The 21,305-nt window shown below is 47.7% G+C and overlaps 1 protein-coding gene across 1 annotated transcript in view; it reads left to right on the forward strand.

The window, feature by feature from the left end:
- The first annotated feature begins 1,601 nt into the window (after positions 1-1,601).
- Positions 1,602-21,305, forward strand: part of COL15A1 (collagen type XV alpha 1 chain) — a 174,209-nt gene continuing 154,505 nt past the window's right edge. Inside the window, exons 1-4 of the mRNA XM_069472141.1 lie at positions 1,602-1,620; positions 1,799-1,852; positions 2,390-2,483; positions 3,255-3,323. Of these exons, the coding sequence (XP_069328242.1) occupies positions 1,602-1,620; positions 1,799-1,852; positions 2,390-2,483; positions 3,255-3,323 (236 nt within the window). The remainder of the gene's footprint in view (positions 1,621-1,798; positions 1,853-2,389; positions 2,484-3,254; positions 3,324-21,305) is intronic.

Genomic DNA, 21,305 nt, shown 5'->3' on the forward strand with positions numbered 1-21,305 from the left:
CAATATGATTCAAGACATTCACAGAGAGGTAGAAGGAGCCTGGAGAAAGGAGTGATCTCATCTCTGTCATAAGAGGGGGTGACATTCGTGCCATCTCGAAGGCCAAGTAGGCTGTGGGTAGGCAGGGGAAGGAAGTCCAAAGGAAGACAGGCATGTGGGGAAGGGAGGCTGGGCAGGCAGGGCCACATCTTGGCTGCATCCATAGCTTGGAGGGTTGGATGCCAAACTGGGTTTAGATTTCATCTTGGAGGCAAGGAGAAATGGTCTTTGCAGTGAGGACAGGGCTGCAGCTGGCCAAGGAGCGGTTTCCTCCCATTGCATCATCCTTCCTCGAGTGTCCTTCCCCCATGGAGGGAGCCGCAGAGGGCTGGGATTCTATCACACTGTGTGGTTTGGCTTCTGTCCCCAACCCTGAACCAAACCTCCCCTGCCAAGGTCAAGGGCCTTCTCATTTGCTAAATCTCTTGCAAAGTTTTCTGCCTCATGTTCCTGCATCCCACTGCTGCATTTAGCCTGGTCTATCCCTGTCTCCTGTTGTGGCCTCTGGCACCACATCTCTTGGTGCCCCAAGACCCTTCCTTCTCAATTGCTGCTGTGGGCTTCCTCTCCAACATTCTTGAGCTACATTTCCTAGGATTCTGCTGGAGACCCTTCATGTTCTCCCTGGGTGATCTCAAACACAAGTGTGGCTTTCATACCAACAGTTACCTGTGTCTGTCAGTTAGGAGTTGCATCTGACTGCAAGTATCAGAAACCTGAAAAACAGTGACTTCATCAAATCAGCAGTTTGATTTTTCTTAGGTAAGGGGAAGTCCAGAGTGAGGCATTGCAAGGCTGACATGATGGTATCATGGTGCTGTCAGGGATAGAGGTTCATTCCGTCTTCCCATGCAGCCACGCTTAGCATGTTTCCGTCACCTGTGGGGATAAGGTGGCCTGCCTCTCCCCACCCCTCCAAGCACTGAGTCTGTCCTCATTCAAAGAGAAGGAGACGACTTGTCAGCTGAGTCTGTCCCTGTTAAAGAGCTTTCCCAGCAGCTCCACCAGCTATGTCTATTTATGTCTCTGCATTGGTCAGTTATTACCAGGGTAATGCTCTGTAACAACCATCCCCAAATTCAGGTTAGGCTCATCTGAGCAGTACACCAACTTGGATCAGCTGGTCTTGGCTCTGAGGGTACTAGTTCTGTGACCCAGGCTGAGCAAGCAGTGAATACCTAGGCAGGCTCTTCTCATGGTGAATCATCAGTGCAAGAAGCAGCCAAACTATACAAGCAAATCTAAGGTCTCTGCTATTCCTTCCACTAACATTCCAAAGTAAGCCTTGTGGCCAAGCCCAACATTGGCGGGTAAGTACCTACACTCCACTCACAGTGGGAGTGGAGGAGAATGCATATTTGTTGAGTAATAATCCACGTGAACACAATCTCAGTGTCCAGTCATGTGTCATGTTGCCCCTTAACTGTTAAGGATGTTGAGGGGTGTAATTTTTCTAGCTGGTACATTGCCATCCTAAATAAAACTCAAGGTTCAGACAGTAAGCAAGAAGGGGAGAGTGGACATGGGGTGGGCACACTTTGCCAGGACTTTTTTCAGTAGTCATGGGCCAGGAGTTGCCAGGTAAGAAGCAATGACGGCAGAGACCACGCTGGCTTACAGTAACACTGGAGATGTTTTGTTATCCTGGTGAAGCCAGGTGATACCATATCTCAAGCATATCCAAGACTTACGTGGGCCACCAGGTCTCCTTCTCCAGTGCCACACTTCACGAATCTTCCCCATTCTGGTGTCCTCACAGCCCCGCCAGAGGTCCCGCTGTATGATGGGCATGGGGAGGAGGCTACTGGGAGAGGTGGGAGGAGTCATCAGTGTCATCCCCTTTTGGAGCTGCTCGTCCTTCTGTTTCCTAGGGAGGTGCTGGCTTGTGTCATTTCCAGAATATGCCCATCAGCCCCAAGGGACCTTGGCACGTCCCATGTCCTGGTACCAAGGCCTGGCATGGATCTCTTCCATCTGCAGCATCTGTGGCTCCAATCGCCCTCAGATATATTCAGGTCCTGATATCAATGAAGGGAAAGGAAAGTGTGAGATTATCCAAGACAAGAAGAGAGAGCTGGTGTTGTACGAAGGAGGCTGGAGCGATGCTCACTCCAGGATTGCGGGGGCTGTTCCACTGTCTGATCCTAAAGAGCAAACGGAGGAAGAGACTGCCCCTAGATCTGACTTGCCATTCCTCAGGTAGAGTCCAGAATGGCTCCCAAATTCCATGTCGTTATCTTCCTTCTTCAGTCTTGCTCTCACCGTCTCCACACTGGCAATTCCAGATCCCTCTCCAGCCGCTCTCTCTACCCTGCTCCCGGCTGAACATCTCCCTCTGCTTGTCCCACAGACCCTGCAAACCCAGCATCTTCTGATCTGCACTCATCACCTTGTCCTCGTCCCACCTGCTCTTCTTCCTCCATGCTGCCCACAGAGCTGGAAAGGTGTGGTTTTTTCCCTAGTCTTTCCCTTTGTCCTGGTAAGAGCCCCGGTGTTTCTTTGGGATCCACCTGTTCCCCTCTTAGACGCTGTGGTCTCTACAGCTCCACCACCACTGGAGGGGCCAATCACGGATAAGGGCTAAGTCAATTAGCTCAACCACAGCGATTGGCTCAGGGATGAGCATGTGACCTGAGCTAGTCCAATCAGAGCAAATCTCAGAGCGTTGATAAGACACAAGCTCTTGTTTGCCTTCAGTGGATTTAAACCCGGAAGGACGTAGCTGGGAGAGGTGCTGCCGCCGTCCTGAGACCATGTGGAGGAGCCGTCAAGAATGGAGTCAGCACAAAGCGCCTGAGCCAGGAAAGAGAGAGAATATGCCGATGACGTCGTTGAGACCCTGGCTCCAGGTGTGCCTGAAGTGAGGACTCTACCCTCACACCGTTCGGTTCTGTGAGTCCGCGCACTCCCCTTTTCCTTTCCTTAAAGGCCGGTTTGATTAGGTTTCCAGCACTTTCAGTGGAAAGTGTTCTGCTGCACCCATCTCGCTGGACGGCAGGCAGCACAATTTATTCAGCCAGTTAAGCCAGAAACCTGGGGTGCACTTTTTGACCCATTCCCCATACCCAAGGAGAACCGGCAAACTGTCACTTCTGCCAACAGTCTCTTTGGCCAGCCCCTCCCTGCCACCCCCAGGGCTACTGCCTGTGCCATGGCTGATGACCACCAAGGGTCCTCCTCTCAGACTTGCTGTTTTAACCTCTTCTTCTCCCCAGCTGGCAGTATGGCCTTTCTAAAAGCAAGCCTGACCATGACACAGTGCTGTCACTCCCCATGCTCCATCGGTAGGTCCCCCTAGGGAGGCTGTGGTCTTGCCCCCTGCCACCGGCCACCCCCTGGAAATCGATGCCTGCCCCACAGCACTTTCTTGAATGGACTGGGCTACCTCTCACCTCCACTGGAGGGGACCATCTCCCTACCCTTTCTTCCTGGAACATTCTTACACAATCTTTCTTGGTGTTGTCTCCCACCACTGTGCCATCAGCTAAGGGTGGATAGAACTGCTCCAATGGGCCAGGCCCACAGAATTAGAGGAACCTGTAGGACTGGGAAGGCAGCAGGGAGTTCAGGCCTCCCTTGGCCCCAGCACTGTGCAACCAGGGACCTTCAGGTGGAAGGAGGCTGTGGGGCCCTGGACTCCCTCCCTGCCCCTGGCGCCCACTGCCTGGCTGTAGCTAGGTCTCCTGAGGCAGGCAAGCTCGGAGGGCAAGGGCGAGGTGGTGTGGTGCGATAGAAAGAGCAGCTGGTGGGGACTCAGGAAGCCTGAGGGTCAGGCTGAACTGAGCTCTGGTTCACTGTGAGTGTCTCTGACTTATGCTGGCCTCGTACAGTTACCTCCTGTGCACAAGGCTCCAGGCTTAGAAGGGCCCTGTGCCTGGGCCCTATGTCATGCTTTACTGGCACTCTCTTGAAATTCTTAGTATGTTTTGAACAAGGGGCTTCTGATTTTAATTTTGTACCAAACCCCACAAATTATGCAGCTGGTCTTGGTCTCAGTCTCCCAGTCTATGTCAAGAAGGTGATGGACTAAGGGACCAGAGGAGCTTGGAGGTGACTTCCTGCTGATGGCAGAAGCAGGTGATCCTCCAGAGGTGCTGTCCTGAGGCCTACATGCGGTTATTTCCCCTTGTAAGGTCACCTGAAGCTGCCCAGCGTTGCCACCTCCCTTCTCCTCCCCCAGCCAAAGCAGCTCCTGTCCTCCTCTGGGTGCGGTGTCGGGGGGAGCTAGAGCTGCAACCAGCACCCAGGACTCAGGGACACTGTACTGTCCCTCGTCACTCATCCACCTGGCTTTACCACCCGGCCATTGTCCTGCAAAGTGTGGGTTGTGGCACAGCTGTACTAGAAATGCAGACTCCCAGGCCCGTCCAGGCTTACTCACCCAGAGTCTGCATTTTAGCAAAGCTCCTGGGTGACTCTTGGGCACATTTAGTTCTGAAAACGTGTAATGAAGGTTTGCTAAGGCTCCCCCAGGTCATCCCTGGGTCCCAGGACAGGGGCAGAACAGCACCGAGGTGGGGACAAAGGCACAAAGCTGGAGAAATGCAGGGTGTATACATTCGCTCCGGCTGCCATGACAAAGTACCCCAGACTGAGTGGCTTAAACAACAGAAATTGATTTTCTCACAATTCTAGGGGCTAGAGTTCCAAGATTGAGGTGTGGGCTGGGGTGGTTTCTTCTGAGGCCTCTGTCCGTGGCTTGTCGATGGCCACCTTGTGTCTCTGCGTTCGCGTGGTCTTCACTCGGCTGCTCTGTATCCTAACCTCCTCTTCTTGTGAGGACGCCACAGACTGGATCACAGTCTACCCCAATGAACTCACTTAACATTAATGACCTCTTTAAAGCCTGTATCTCCAAATACAGTCACATTCTGAGGTCTTGGGGGTTAGGACATCAATATGTGAATTTTGGGGGGACATGATTCAGTCCCTAACGCAGGGTGTGCACAGGAGAGGCAGGGAGCAGGAGCCATCAAGCTCCTTCTGTGTGCTGGGCTTGGAGCCAGGTGCTCACTTACTCCCCAGACAGCCCTGAGAGGTGCAAGGTGAGCCACCAACACTGTCGAGGTCCTTCTGCCTGTCAGGCACTGAGCCAGGCACGTGTGTCCGTCATCTCTCTGCATCCCCAGTCTCCTCCCCACACTCACAGACATGGAGCCCGAGGCCCAGAGACGAGAGAGGAGGTGCTCAAGGTCACTAGGGCTGTGACCAGGACTCAGGTGTCTGCAGCGTTTCATTCCTCCCTCCCCAGCCACCCCCCACACTGCTACCCAGGAACGGCCAGTTTACGTGTCACTCTACACTGGCTTTGTAAACGTGAGGGTCTCTAATTGTGGAAAACAAAAAACAGTGGTGGGAAACAAAAAGACATCTGCTGGCTGGTGGGGTGTCCCAGAGAAAGGCCAGCACCCATCCATGGCACCAGGGCTGGTGTGTGATGAATGTGGGACCCCGGGACCCACATTTGGGGACTGGGGTGCTGGAGACAGTCCTGCCTCAGCAAGGGGAGGAGTGTGAGCTCCAAGCTTGCCACATGGGTGGTTCACACTGCCCTGGGGAGGGGGGCTCACGGCCATCTTCAGTCCTGTTGAGCCCCCAGCTTCTCTCTGCCATGCCGAGCTCTCCTCACCAGATCATCTGTGCACCTACACCGGGGGACATGGGATCTTAGAGGGGGCAGCTGCCTTGAGAATACCCAGCAGGCCAGTCCACTGACCCTTGTTGGGTTCCAGACCCCTCGGAGATCTCAGGGAAGCTATGGGCCCTGTCCCAGGTGCACACAGACACACCTGCCTGCACTCAGCTGCACGGGCCTCCAAGGAAAGGCTCCTGCCTGAGAGGGCCCCTCTCGGTGCATCACCGACCTTGGTGTGAGCCCTCAGGGACGAGGCCTCACTACTTGCCACACCTGACTCTCCTTACCTCTCTTTGAGCCGGCTTTGCGCCCCGGTGACTCTTCCCCTCCTCCTTGTCCTGCTCCTCAGAGCCATCCAGAATGAGGTCACTGTGTCCTCACTGTGACACAGATGGGAAGATAAGGGCTTGTATCCCCCAGAGTTCATCCTCCTCTGTGGGGTTCAGCTGTGGCTCTTTCCTCACAGGACAGGCGTCCAGACACTTCCCAGCCTGTCTCACCCTGGACATGCTTGTATTTCTCAGTGTTCCCATTAAGGGCTGGCCCCCAGGACACGGCGTTCCAGGTGCAGTCTGATCAGCCCAGGAAAGGAGGTCACTCACCCCTTTTGTTCTGGATGTTAGCTTCCGTTAATGTAGCTCTGCAGACAGACACAGAACACAGCAAACACACTGAGCAAGGCATCAAACCAGACCCCCGGATCTTCTTCCTATAAATAGCTGCACAGCCATCCCTCTTCCTCTTTCTAGTATTTGTGAGGTTTTAATCTGAAGTTCCAGGTTACACCAAATATTAGTATTTGAGTTTCTATGTTCCTTCATTGCTCATAGTGCCCTCAGCCTAAGGCATTTCCACCCCCAGCCACAGTTCCCTCACAAGTTTGTTGGGATGGTCAAACATATAATGAACATGTTAGGGCTCTGAATGTGTAAAAAATGGTTTATTTTTATTTTTTACTTTTTGCAGAGATGGAGTCTCGCTATGTTGCCCAGTCTGGTCTCTACTCCCTGGCCTCAAGAGACCCTCCCGCCTCGTCCTCCCAAAGTGCTGGGATTACAGGCATGAGACGCCACACCCAGCCCCTAAGACTATTTCTGTTTGTTATTATTTTGGAAAAGATTTCTTTTTGTTTCCAAATCCATTGTTTCCCCCTTTTATGTAGAAATAGAACTTTCACCATGGCATGCAGATGCTCGGCACAGGACCGTAATGCCCAGCCTGTCTTGCACAAGGCGTGGACGGGGGAGGTGCAGACAAGCCGTGTGCAGGGGTCCCTCCTGTCGGCACGTGCGCGTCCTGCGGTTTCAGTTACCTGCGGTACGGTACGGTGTATATTTTGTGTGAGAGAGAGAGATATCACATTCATATAACTTTGATTACACTGTGTGTTATAAATGTTCTGTTTTATTCCTAGAGTTGTTGTTAATCTCTTACTATACCTAATTTATAAATTAAACTTGATCGTAGGTATGTATGTTTAGGGACAAACAGTGTATGTAGGGTTCAGTAGTATCCGCGGTTTCAGGCATCCACTGGGGGTCTTGAAGCGTATCCCCCGCGGATCGGGGGGACTACTGTACTCAAATTCCAGGGTGCCTTTGAAGGGAGGAGTGTGCCTCCCTGGCCTGCTGCCCCTCCCCTGGCTGGAGTGCAGACATGGTGGCCGCTATCTTGGACCACCTAAGTGAGTACGACCCCCCAGGATGGTGGAGCAACAAGACAGAAGTGGCCAGGGCCCCGATGACTGTGAAGAGCAGCCTCACCCTACTCAGTATGACTTTATGGCAGCGAGAAATGCACTCTTATCTAGTTTAAGCAGCTTTTATTTATCTGTTATTCATTATTGGTGTTGCTCCACTCAGCCTTATTACAGCCTAATCAATGAATTTTGTTGAGGCATTTTAATTCAAAGAGGCAGCTAGAGACTCGAATCAATAGGGAAGAATAGAGGGACTTGCAAATAGCCTGAAGAAACCAATATTTTTTTTTCTTTTCTTTATTTCTGCTTCTTTCTTTCTTTCTTTTTTTTTCTTTTCTTTTTTTTTTTTTTTTTTGTTTTTTGAGATGGGGTCTCACTATATTGCCCAGACTGGTTTTGAATTCCTGGACTCAAGTGATCCTCCCACCTCAGCCTCCCTGGTAGCTGGGACTGCAGGCACATGCCACCACACCCCGCTCTATTTCCACTTCCATTTCTTTCCTCTCCTCCCACCCAGTCCTTAAATATTTATTGGGTTCATCTTCTGTACCAGGCCCTCTGCTTGGCGCTGTGGACACAGAGATGATTAAGGAGCAGCATCTGCCATGGGCTAGCAAAGGAGACAGATAGAATAACCAACTGCTCTCCAAGTCTATACGGCAAGGTCACTATGGAGATCTTTATGGGGTCACGCGTGAACCCAGAGAAGCAGCCACCCCTTTTGCTCGGGAAAGCGGGAGGGAGGGAGTCCGAGGGTTACTGCCTGAGTTGGTCCATGAGGATTGAGTAGAGGTTCTCCAGAGACGGAAGGTAAGGAAGGGCATTCCAGGCAGAGGAAGTAGCTTGTGCAAAGGCTCAGAAGTGCGCAGGAGCGAGGAGCGTGAGGGCCTGTAGGTTCATTTGGTGGTTGCCCTCGGTGGGGGTGAGGATGGAAGCCGAGGGCGTGTTGTGCTGTGGCGTGCCCTGCCAGAGGCCAGCGTCCTTCTGAGGAGCACTGAGCAAGGAAGAAACAACCGCTTTGCAAACAAACACCTCGTGTATTTATTTCCTCTGTTTTCCTCACATCTCTCATCTTCTTCCCTGAATGAGATGCCTCCTGGTTTCATTTAATTTCCACAGGAAGCTGGAAAGAGCAACATCTGTCTAAATTCCCCCTAACTCGCTCCAGATTTCCAGGGTCAGAATGTGGCCCCGAGAGGCAGGGTCTCTGTGGGGTCAGGGGTGACAGCCCCAGAATTGGTGGGCTCACGCCGGCCCCTGTGGCGGCGGAGTCCAGGCACCAGTCCCTGCGCAATCCAGATGTTCAGCAGGAATTCCACTGGGAGCACAATCTGCTGCCGGGGCGGCCCCTGGAGAGGGGAGCGCAGGCCTCGTTCCCACGGGCTCCTGCCCAACCTTCGTTCCTGAGTTTTATGTTCCTGGGAGAGGGGGCGGCAGAGCACATGCTCCAACGCCACAGCAGCTGTTCCTCACGTGGCCTGGGGAAGTTGGCCCCCAAGCCATGGGGACATTGTTTTGCTTGCAGCTGTATGCTAATGGCATTTGTTTAGGGGACACTTTCTCTTCTGCCACCCACAAGGAGGCCGCTTGGTGCGGGAGAGAAAACAGACAGAGCTGAGCCTCTGGGCTCCAGTCCCAGGGAGAGTGGCTCCTTGTCTCTGAGGCTCAGTTTCCTTACCTCTGAAACAAAGCGGGCTGCTTCAAGTCGCATCTAAGGCCATGTGTGGACGTGACGTGGGCTGTGGAGTCAGGCAGGCTTGAGTCCTACCTGTGCCACTTGGTGGCCCTGTGGTCCTGGGAAGGTCCTTAACCACGTCAGCCACAGCGTCCTCCTCTGTGCGTGGATAATGTGGGGCCAGGTCGCCTCGGAGGACCTCGTGGCTTAGTGATGAGGAGGGGAGTGCCCACTCTCCACAAGAGTGCTGAGGACAAGGGTTTTATTTCCTCCCCTGTGGCAAAATATTTCTACTTCCACACCTTTTGGAACTAAGCAGGGTCAGCACAAAAGACTTGGCCTCCACAATTTACCCCTCTGCCCACCCTCTGCCCCTGTCTTCACAGGTCAGCAGACTGTTTTTTCTAAAGCATAACCAGATGACTTCTTAGAGCAACCACCCAGGCCTCGTGGGACCTGGCCCCCGCCTGACCGCACCCCCATCCCCTCCAGTGCTCTGCCCTGTCCCTCTCCCTGGCCCCTGTCAGACCCTTACACAGTCCAAGCTAGGAGCTAGGGCCTCCCCCGGAGCTGGCCCCAGAGACAGTGCAGGGGTTGGCTGGGGGTGAGGCGGGGGTAGGGTTTAGCCTCTCTAGAGCGCACCCTGCCTTCCCTACACGGAGGATTTGCTTCCCCCAAGCCCCCACCTAGGTAAAGCAGCGTGCTGTTGGTGCATGATCATGTCAGCCCCCAGGTCCCCCTTTCGAGATGCTGCCCCCACCAGGTCCCCAGGGAGGCAGCCGTCTGCCTGGAGCGCGCCCCCTTCCACCACTTCTGTTGGCTCCTTCCGCTCTTTCAGATCTCTGCCTGGGTGTCAGTGTCACTCTCACTTGCTGACGCCCTGTGGGTCCCCATCTCATCTCTCAGCGAACTCATCACATTTGTACCTATGGATCCTGTCCCCTCCCATGTGACGGCCTGACTCTTGCAATGAATTGTAGATGCCGGGAAGGCAGAGGCCACTGGCCTCACCATATTCCTGTTGTCTAAAGCAGTGCTTGGTACCTAGTTGGCTCCTGACAAGTACTTGTTGAATGAGTGAATAAGTGAATCACCCAGCGAATCTAGAATTTGGTGGTAAAATGATCACAATAGGAAGGCGAGTCACCGCAAATCATGTTGTGCTACACACAGACTTTGGGGCCAACATCATGGGTACGAATCCTGGTGTGCTGACACTTGGGACATGGGGAGGGCAAGCTGTTTCCCCTCTGGGTCCCAGGGGGGAGACTGTCTCAAGAAAGAGGGACGTTGAAAGGCCAAGGCATAAAAGGGCTGAGACGTGTCTACTGGACTCGGCCACAGGAGGTTGTGGTGACCTTGACAAGAGTAGTTTTAAAGGGTTGGGGAATCGGAAACCGGACTGCAGGGGAGTGAGCAGGAGTGGAGGAAGTGGGGGGTGTGAGCAGAAGTGACTATTTCTAGACACTAGACCAGGAATGGGAGGAGAGATGACATTAGCTGTTTCTTACCAAGCAGGATCGTGTCAAAATTAATATGGAAAATGTTTTGACTAATAAAAATGATTCATCTACTAGATGGCTAACAAAATAAGATGACTCAACTCCTTGTCTTCTCACCAAAAAGTAGGATGTCAGAGTTGAAGGGGCCTCAAAAGCCAGAGGATTCCAACACAACCCTCTGATTGGACAGATGAGGTACCTGAGGCCCAGAGAGGTGGAGGGACTTGCCCAAGGTCACACAGCAGATGAGGGGCGGAGTCAGGTTTTGAACCCAGGCTCCTGTTTGCCCCGCCCAGGGCTCTTTCACCATATTCCAGGCCTTTCTTTCCTCTGCCCTTTCTTAGTGGGCTTTATTGGCTCCACAAAATGGGAAGGATGGTTATTTTTAGTTTATTCAAAATGAGTAAATGGGCAATGGGCTTTTTTCTTCCCATATATCAGATCCAAAATGTGTCTTATGTAAGAGCTAACTGGGATGAGAAATGGCTCCACAGCGAGAACAAAGATTCCTTTGAATATTAAAATCCCACAGTGAACCCCAAATTGGCTCAAATGCCTGCACTCAGCTGTCCTCGCCTAGCTGACAGGGAAGGCTGCGCAGGGTGTGCGTGTGTGTGTGTGTGTGAGCACACGTGTGTATATAGCAGGTTCCCTCCGTGGAGTGATTCTCAGAGCACCAGGACAAGCACCTGGAACCTGGACCTCCTCAATATTGCTTATTACTATTAATTGTGGTAAGAAACATATAATATAAAATTTACCATCTTAATCATTTTTAAGCGTACAGTTCAGCAGTGTTAAGTACATTCCCATTGTTGTGCAACCATCACTGCCATCCGTCTCCAGAACTCATTCCTTCTTGCAAAACTGAAACTCTGTACCCATGAAACAGCAGCTCCCCACGCCCGCCTCCCCCCGGCCCCTGGCAAGCACCCCTCTGCTCTGTGTCTCTGCGAATCCGACTACTCTAGATGCCTCCTGTGAGTGGAACCACACGGTATTTGTCCTTGCGTGACTGGCTTGTTCACTGTCGTATCTCTTTCAGTTTGCTGCCCAGGCTGCCCCCGCCCCCTGGTTAGGAATCCCCGCCTTTGGCACAGGAGTCTCTGCTGAAGAGGGGCAGGCACCCCCGGGAAGAAAGCACTTCAAGCTTTATTGGTACTTTCTCTTGAACGCCAATCGGTGGATGATTTCGCAAGAGCAGGTTTCATTGGGCTGGGGGTGACCCTGGTTGAAAGCCTTGATTGGTCAAGGGCAGGAAGAGGGAGCGACATTAATGACAGAGGAAAAAAAAATATATCCTGCCTGAAAAAAATGTTGCTGGGATCATTATAAGTATGTTCATGGGACGGCAATTAGTTTTATAACACAGCCACCTCCAAAATTTATGGCTCTGGGTCTGCTGACCTCATGGCTTGCTCTGACTCGATTCCTTGGGGAATTATGACTGGGGTGCCCTGTAAGGGCTGCTGGTGATAATCATAATTATACTCTTGTATGTGGGTTGTCTTCTGCAATTTAGGATGCTCTTCTACTTCTATTATTTTATTTGGTCAAAATGACAACAGTGTGCGGTAACCAGAATAGGACTTACCATCTTCATTTTTCAAGTGAGGAAACAGGTTCAGTGGGCAGAAGGGACCTGCTCGGGGTTATGGAATCACCTGTGGGTAGCACTGGATCAAGGACCCAAGTCTTTAGTCCAGGGCTCTTTCCACGGCTCCACGTTTTTCTGGCATTTATTCAGTTGAAATATCAAGGGTAACGTTTATTTGCAAGTGCAAGTTCTCTCCCCCCACCTCCCACTTGACCTCAGACCGAATCCTCCTTCCACACTGATGTGTCACCATCCAAACACTCAAATTAGAAACCCCAGAGCCATCCTTGACATTTCCTTCACTCCAGTTTCCTATCCAGTCTTCAGGTAAGCACTGTCATTTTTAAGTCCTAAACATGTTCTCAGTGCTCCCCTTCTCTGCAATTCTGGACCACCAGAGTCCAGGCCTTTCTTATTGCACCTGGAGTTGGCCTGTTATATTGCCATGATGTCCCTTCTGTTCCTCTCTTCCTCTGTGATTTCTTGGGAAAAGTGGATTTGAACACAGTTAAACACGTTTCTGTATTGTAGGATTTCTCAGAGCCTTTTACCTGCTAATAATAGTCACGGTGACTTGCTAAGGTGGGGGGTTGTGTACTTGGCGTGCCCCAAACTTGCTCATCCCTGGACCCCTGCAGTTTCTCTCTGTCCTCCTTACCCCACCCCCCCAAGCCCCTCCTGCAGGCTGGCCTTTCATCCTTTCCAGTGGCGCCCCGCCCAGGTCCCCTTTGCCAGCCTGGGGCACCCGGCACAGCTGCCACAGGGTTGGCTGCTGATGCTCACAGCTGCCTTTTCTGGGAAGTTGCCTTTCCAGGAGGCCACATTCCCGCAAGCCCCAGAAGCATCTCATAACCAGTGTCTGACTTGGTGGGTGGGGTTCTAAAAGGCCACCCTACTCTTGCTTCAAGGAGAGAAACTATGCTGTGCAATTTATGCTCCCGTACCAGCTGTGGATTGGGACAGAGACAGACTTTACCGAAGACCACATCCTTGCTCAGCTCTCCCCCTTCCTCCTCTCCCTCCCTGGTCCCTGTGTGGTTTTCCTGAAGGGTATTCCCTCAATACTTCCCCGTCTAAGCCTCTGCTTCTCAGAAACGCTGCCTAAGACCATGCCACACTGCTAGCCGCCGGAGGGATGCCCACGCGCTGTCTCTCACTCATGGTGTCAGACTCCTTTGTCTTATACTCTGGCAAAGCAGGTCCTGTCATGACAGCACCGAGCTCTGTCTATGGGTGTACCCCCACTTGAGTGACTGAGTGAGGCCTGCCAAGTCTACGAGGAACCCTGTCTGTATTTCCATTCATTGCTGCAATCACCATGCATGCCTGGTAGGTGCTCAAGATGTACCATACGAATGAAAGTTAGAGAGCACCATGGATATCCAGAGTGCAAATGGAAAATACTTGTAGAATATGGCAGGCAGCAAGTTAATATCTAGAATATTTTAAAAGCTTTTGCAAATAAGAAGATGCAAACATCTTATTACAAAAAAAAGAATGTGAGCAGGGAATCTCTCTCTCTCTCTCTCTCTCTCACACACACACACACACACACACAAATGGAGATGATCCTCAAATCTATGGAAAGTATGTTCATTGAAGAATAGCAAATTAAAACAATAGTGAAAGAACATTTTTTGACTATTGGATTACCAAATATTTATTTTCATAAAAAGATCATGATGCTGGTGAGGCAGCAAGGAGCCAGACATTCTCGTACACTGCTGGCAGGAAGGGAAGTTGGTCCCACCATTAGAATATGGCTGTTCAGAACACAGAGTTTGTCTTTTTGTTCTCCCTAAATCCTCAGCACCCAGAACCATGCCTGGCACTCAGGCACTCAATTAACATTTGTTGAACAAATGCAAAGCAATTTGGCAATGTACATCATGAACCTTAAGTTTTTATATTCCTTTGTTTAGTAATTCTACTTCCTAAGGAAACTCTTAGAAATTAGGACAAAGATACTTGTATAAGGACATTCCTCACTTTCATTTATGAATTCAGAAAACTGGAAGCAACCTAAGTGTCCACAGGCTGGTGACTAGTTTAATATGGCATGTCCCCTGATTGATAAAATTGATATATTTGGGCATATAGGATTATGCTATTGATAAATACTAAGTGAAAAGAACTTAAGACTCTATATACAGTATAATCTCAAGTTTTGGGGAGAAAAAACACACTTATTAACAGTGGGTTATGGTGATTTATATTTATTTCTTTTTCTTTTCCAAAATTTCAACAATGGATATGTATTACTTTTGTAGTCAGGAAAAATAAACCTTTGAAAAAGAAAGCATGGTTTATTTTTTTTTTTTTTTTTTTTTTTTTTTTATTATGGTATCTGTTTTTTTTTGTTTTTTTTTTTTTTTTTTTTATTTTACAGAATCAAAGAGTCTAACAGTATATCTTGTTAGATACAGTATGTCCTCATAATGTATACATTATTTCTTGTACAATGATATGAAATAATATGGGAAATATTCATGGTAAATTATTAAGTGAACAGTGCAAGTTAAAAACAATAGTTTCATATTTTTTTCCCCCACCCCCCCTTTCCCGAGTCAGCACCTTCAAGTGTTACCACTCCCCAAACGGTGCGCAATGCACTCATTGTGTAGGCATACCCCCATCCCCTCCCCCACCCCCCACCTCAGTCTGATGTCCAATTGGTGTCGTTCCCAGGTTTGTATTTAGGTGATGATCAAGGAAACCAATTTTCTGGTGAGTACATGTGATGCTTGTTTTTCCATTCTTGGGATACTTCACTTAATATAATGGGTTCCAACTCTCTCCAGGAGAACCATAGAGATGTTGTATCTTCATCATTCCTTATAGCTGAGTAGTATTCCATGGTATACATATACCACAGTTTACTAATCCAATCATGTATTGATGGGCATTTGGGTTGTTTCCACATCTTTGCTATTGTGAATTGTGCTGCTATAAACATTTGGGTACACGTGCCTTTGTTACAGAATGACCTTTTTTCCTTTGGGTATATGCCCAGTAATGGGATTGCTGGGTCAAATGGCAGGTCTACTTGAATCTGTTTAAGATACCTCCATAATGCTTTCCACAGAGGTTGCACTAGTTTGCAGTCCCACCAGCAGTGTATTAGTGTTCCTGTCTCTCCACACCCACGCCAACATGTGTTGTTTTGGGTTTTTTTGATAAAGGCCATTCTCACTGGGGTTAAGTGATATCTCATTGTGGTTTTGATTTGCATTTCCCTGATGATTAGAGATGTTGAACACTTTTTCATATGTTTGTTAGCCATTTTTATATCTTCTTTTGAAAAATTTCTATTCATGTCCTTTGCCCACTTTTTGATAGGGTTGCTTGATTTTTTCTTGCTGATTTTCCTGAGTTCTAAATAGATTCTTGTTATCAGTCCTTTATCTGATGTGTAGTATGCAAAAATTTTTTCCCATTCTGTAGGTGGTCTGTTTATTCTCTGGACTGTTTCTTTGGCTGTGCAGAAGCTTTTTAATTTAATCATGTCCCATTCATTTATTTTTGTTGCTGCTGTGATTGCCTTGGGGGTCTTCTTCATAAATTCTTTGCCTAGGCCAATGTCTGTAAGAGTCTTTCCTACATTTTCTTCTAGGATTCTGATTGTATCACGCCTAAGGTTTAAGTCTGTTATCCACCGTGATTTGATTTTTGTGAGAGGTGAAAGCTGTGGGTCCTGTTTCAGTCTTCTACAAGTGGCTAACCAATTCTCCCAGCACCATTTGTTGAATAGGGATTCTTGTCCCCAGAGTATATTCTTTCCCGCTTTGTCGAAAATTAGGTGACTATATGAGGATGGTTCTATATTTGGATTTTCTGTTGTGTTCCACTGGTCTGTGTCCCTGCACTTGTGCCAATACCAGGCTGTTTTAAGAACCACGGCCTTGTAGTATAGTTTGAGGTCTGGCAAATTAATACCTCCCATTTTGTTTTTGTTGCTTAAAATTGCTTTTGCTATACGGGGTCTTCTTTGGTTCCATACAAAGTGTATAATTATTTTCTCTATGTCTGTAAAGAATGATGTTGGTAATTTAATAGGGATTGCATTGAATCTGTAGATCACTTTGAGTAGTATAGACATTTTAACAATGTTGATTCTTCCGATCCACGAGCATGGTATATTTTTCCATCTATTTGCAAGTTCTGCTATTTCTTTTCTCAGTGTTTCATAGTTTTCCTTATAGAGGTCCTTTACCTCTTTAGTTAGATATATACCTAGATATTTTATTTTCTTTGTTGCTATTTTGAAGGGTATTGAGTCTTTAATTTGGTTTTCCGATTGACTGTTATTGGCATATATAAATGCCTCTGATTTGTGTATATTAATTTTGTAGCCTGAGACTTTGCTGTATTCGTTAATCAATTCCAGGAGTCTCTTGGTTGAATCCTGGGGGTTTTCCAGATATAACATCATATCATCAGCAAAAAGTGAGAGTTTGATCTCTTCCTTCCCTATTTGGACTCCCTTGATTCTGCTCTCTTGCCTGATAGCTCTCGCAAGGACTTCCAATACTATGTTGAAAAGTAATGGAGACAATGGGCAGCCCTGTCTGGTTCCAGTTCTAAGTGGGAGTGCTTTCAGTTTTTCCCCATTCAGTATGATGTTGGCTGTGGGTTTGTCATATATGGCTTGTATCATTTTTAGGTAGGTTCCATCAATGCCTATTTTGTTAAGCGTTTTTATCATAAAAGGGTGTTGAATTTTGTCAAATGCTTTTTCTGCATCTAATGAGAGTATCATATGGTTTTTGTTTTTGCTTCTATTTATGTGGTGAATTACATTTATAGATTTACGTATGTTGAACCACCCCTGCATCTCGGGGATGAAGCCCACTTGGTCGTGGTGGATTATTTTTTTGATAAGTACTTGGATTCGATTTGCTAGTATTTTATTGAAAATTTTTGCATCTATATTCATGAGGGAAATTGGTCTGTAGTTCTCTATTTTTGTTGTGTCCTTTCCAGGTTTTGGTATTAATGTTATATTGGCTTGGTAGAACGTGTTAGGGAGAACTCCATCCTTCTCAATATTGGAGAATAGTTTATGTAGGATGGGCACCAGTTCTTCTTTGTATGTATGGTAAAATTCAGGTGTGAACCCATCTGGACCAGGGCTTTTCTTTTTGGGAAGGTTTTTTATTGCTGTTTCGATTTCAGTTCTTGATATTGGTCTGTTCAGGTACTCTATTTCTTCCTGGTTGAGCCTGGGAAGACTATGTGTTTCTAAAAATCTGTCCATTTCCTCCACATTCTCCAGTTTGTGTGCATAAAGATTTTTGTAGAATTCATAGGTGATATCTTGTATCTCTGTAGCATCGGTTGTGATTTCTCCTTTCATGTTCCTAATGGAGGTTATTAGAGATTTTACTTTTGTGCTCTTGGTTAGTCTAGCCAGAGGTGTGTCTATTTTGTTTATCTTTTCAAAGAACCAACTTTTTGTTTTATTAATTTCCCTTATAGTTTCTTTGTTGTCCTTTTCATTTAGTTCTGATTTGATCTTAGTAATTTCTCGCCTTCTGCTGGGTTTGGGATCGTTCTGTTCTTCTTTCTCCAGTTCTTTGAGTCTATTCGTTAGGTTGTCTATTTGCATGTTTTCTGTCTTTTTGATATAGGCATTTATGGATATGAATTTTCCTCTCAGGACTGCTTTAGCTGCATCCCATAGATTTTGATAAGTTGTATCTCCATTGTCATTTAATTCAAAGAAATTTTTGATTTCCATCTTGATTTCTTCTTTTATAGAATAATTATTCAGGAGAAGGTTATTTAGCTTCCATGACTTTGAGTAAGGCTGAGGGTTTCTGTTTGTGATCATTGTTACTTTTATTCCGCTGTGATCTGAGAAGATGCATGGTATAATTTCTATTTTTTTGAATTTTTGAAGGCATGATTTATGTCCTAGGACATGGTCAATCTTAGAGAATGTCCCGTGAGCTGATGAGAAGAATGTATATTCTGTGGACTTTGGGTAGAATGTCCTATAGATGTCAGCCATGCCCATTTGTTCTAGCATTCTATTGAGGTCCATTATGTCTTTGTTTATTTTCTGTTTAGAGGATCTGTCCTGTACTGTCAGTGGGGTGTTAAAGTCTCCAGCTATTACAGTATTGTTATCTATCATTTGGTTGAGATCTAGTAGGGTTTGCTTTATGAATCTAGGTGCACCTAGGTTGGGTGCATATATATTGAGTATAGTCATGGCTTCTTGATGAATTGTGCCTTTAATCAGTATGTAGTAGCCATCTTTGTCTTTTATTATTTTTGTTGGTTTGAAAGCTAAGTTATTGGAGATTAAGATTGCCACACCAGCTTTCTTTTGGTTACCATTTGCTTGAAATATCGATTTCCATCCTTTTATTTTCAGTCTAAATGCATCTTTGCAGGTTAGGTGAGTTTCTTGAAGACAGCAGATACTTGGATTGTATTTTTTTATCCATTGGGCCAGTCTATGTCTCTTGAGCGGGGAGTTCAAGCCATTCACATTTATTGAGAAAACTGATAAGTGAGACAGTTTTTTGTTCAGCTTGTTGGGTAGAACTTCATTGTGATGTTTTCTCTCCTGGGCCATTGTGGTATCTGGAATTTCATCTTTAGCTCTTGAGTAGTTTTACATTCGTGGATCTTTCTTGTGCTGATCCGTGTATAATTCTCTTTTGAGTACTTCTTGGAGGGCTGGTCTTGTCTTGGTGAATTCCCTCAACCTTTGTTTATCTGAGAATGTCTTGATTTCTCCTTCGTATAGAAAACTTAGCTTAGCTGGGTACAAGATTCTAGGCTGGGCATTATTCTGTTTCAGAAGCGTGAAAATGGGGCCCCAACCTCTTCTTGCTTGTAAGGTTTCAGCTGAGAAATCTGGCGTAATTCTGATGGGTTTTCCTTTGTAAGTTACTTGTTTCTTTCTCCTTACAGCTCGGAGAAGTGACTCTTTAGTGGATATTTTGGTCAGCCTGATGACTACGTGGCGTGGTGTTTTCCTATTTGCTATGAATCTCCCAGGGGTCCTTTGAGCTTCTTGAATCTGTATGTCTAGAGTATTGGCAAGGCCTGGAAAATTTTCCTCGATTATGTCTTCAAATAGCTTGTCCAACCCTTGCTTGTTATCTTCTTCACCCTCAGGAATGCCAATAACTCTCAAGTTAGGTTTCTTCACATAATCCCACATTTCTTGAAGACTCAGATCATTTCTCTTACTTTTTCGATCTATCTCTGTGACTGACTTATTTAGTTGGAAGGAGTTATCTTCAATTTCTGAGATTCTTTCCTCTGTTTGATCTACCCTGCTCTTGAGACTTTCCACAGTGTTTTGTAGCTCTCTGAGTGAATTCTTCACTTCTAGGAGTTCAGTTTGGTTTTTCTTCAATATTTCAATTTCTTTAGTGAATTTTTCCTCCAAATCCTGTATTTTTTGTGTGTTTTCCTTGTGTTGTTTTTCCATTGATTCTTGTATATTATTCAGCTTGTTTATAATCCATAATTGGAATTCTTCCTGTGACATGTTGGTGTTTTGAGTCTGGTTTGTGTCAAATGGTTGGGAGCTGGTATTTCTCTTTGGGGATGAGCTTTCCATTTGATTCTTTTTGCTCTCCGTGTTTTTTCGCTGGGCCCTTCCCATCTAGATTTGTCGTTGGATCTTTACTTATAGGTTTAGTCTGGTTAACAGGACTCTTTGTGCTCTGTTCTTAGGCTGTGAAACAGTCTAGGTATGTTGCTTCTTTTGGCAAGAGGGGGAGTTGCTGTAGCTCCCACGGGCAAAAGTCTGTCTTGGCCCAATGTCCCCAGGGATCAGGTTCCACACTCTCGCTTCTGGAGAAGTATTCAGTGTTTACACTTGGGCAGGGATCCTATATAAGGTCCGTGGACCAGGGGAGAGGGCCGTCCAGGGGGCCTCTTGGTACCCTATTGCTCCGCAGTGACTTGGCTGTGGGCTCTATAGTGGCAATTGCGTGCCCGCAGATCTCCGGCCCTAGGGGTGACTACTCAGGATCCGGTATGTACCAGAGCCAGGGACCTGGCCCGTTCCGAAGCTCACCGTGGGTCCCCAGTTTGAAGGCGAGAAGAGAGGAGAAAGAGAAGAGAAAAGAAAAAAAAAAAAAAAGAAAGAAAAAAGAAAAGGAAAGAAAGCAAAGAAAGAGGAGAAAACGAAAGAGAAAAGAAAAAAAAGAAGAAAAAGAAAGAAAGAAAAAGAAAAAAAAAAAAAAGCCAAACCAAAAAACACCAAAAACGCCAACAAAAATGAACAAAAACAAACTACATAGCACTTCACCACACCGCAAGGCAGAAAGATACACAAATCTGAAGTATATAATTCAGCGACTCAATGTTTTTTTGTTTGTTTGTTTGTTTGTTTTACGCCTTAGCACAGCTCCGCCCCTTCACGCCCGCCCGGCTGGGTCCCGGGCGGTTTCGCAGTGGATTTCAAGATGACGTCTGCGCGCCCGCACACCTCCGAGGGTGGTGGGGATCCAACCTCCGCGCTCAAAAAGGCGCGGCAGCCAGAGGCCCAGAGGGCAAAGGTGCCCGCTGAGGCTGTCCGCCACCGGAAAAAAAAAGAAAAAGAAAAGAAAAGGAAAGAAAAAAAAAAGAAAAAACCCCAAAAAAACAAAAACAAACACAAACACAAACAAACAAAACCCAGAAGAAATTTACCAAGAATAAAATATACAGTTCGGCGAGCCTATTCTTCTTGTTCGTGTTTTTTTTTTTTTTTTTTTTTTTTTTGCCTTAGCGCAGCTCTGCCCCTTCACCCCGAGCGCGGCCCCGGCATATCCCGTACTCCTGGCGTTGGTTCAGAGACCAGCGGAGGGCGCCGGGCAGAGAGAGCCGCTCGGCTCTTTATGGCTCCTGAGCGGTTTCGCCCTCGCTTTCAAGATGGCGCCTGCAGAGCTCCGGGGCCGGAGGGGGCCGGCTCCCCGGCAGGCGGAGACCGCCACTGCCCAGGGGCTGGCGAGCAAGGACGCGCACCGGGGGGTCACCGGCTGGAGAACCGCCGGAAAAGGCAGCACGGGCAGAAAGAGCCGCTGGTCACTTTTTGGCTCCCGAGCGGTTTTGCCTTCGCTTTCAAGATGGCACCTGCCGAGCTCCGGGGCTGGAGGGGACCGGCTCCCCGGCAGGCAGAGACCGCCACTGCCCAGGGGCTGGCC

This window comes from Eulemur rufifrons, chromosome 7 (genome assembly GCF_041146395.1).
Source record: "Eulemur rufifrons isolate Redbay chromosome 7, OSU_ERuf_1, whole genome shotgun sequence".
NCBI lineage: Eukaryota > Metazoa > Chordata > Mammalia > Primates > Lemuridae > Eulemur > Eulemur rufifrons.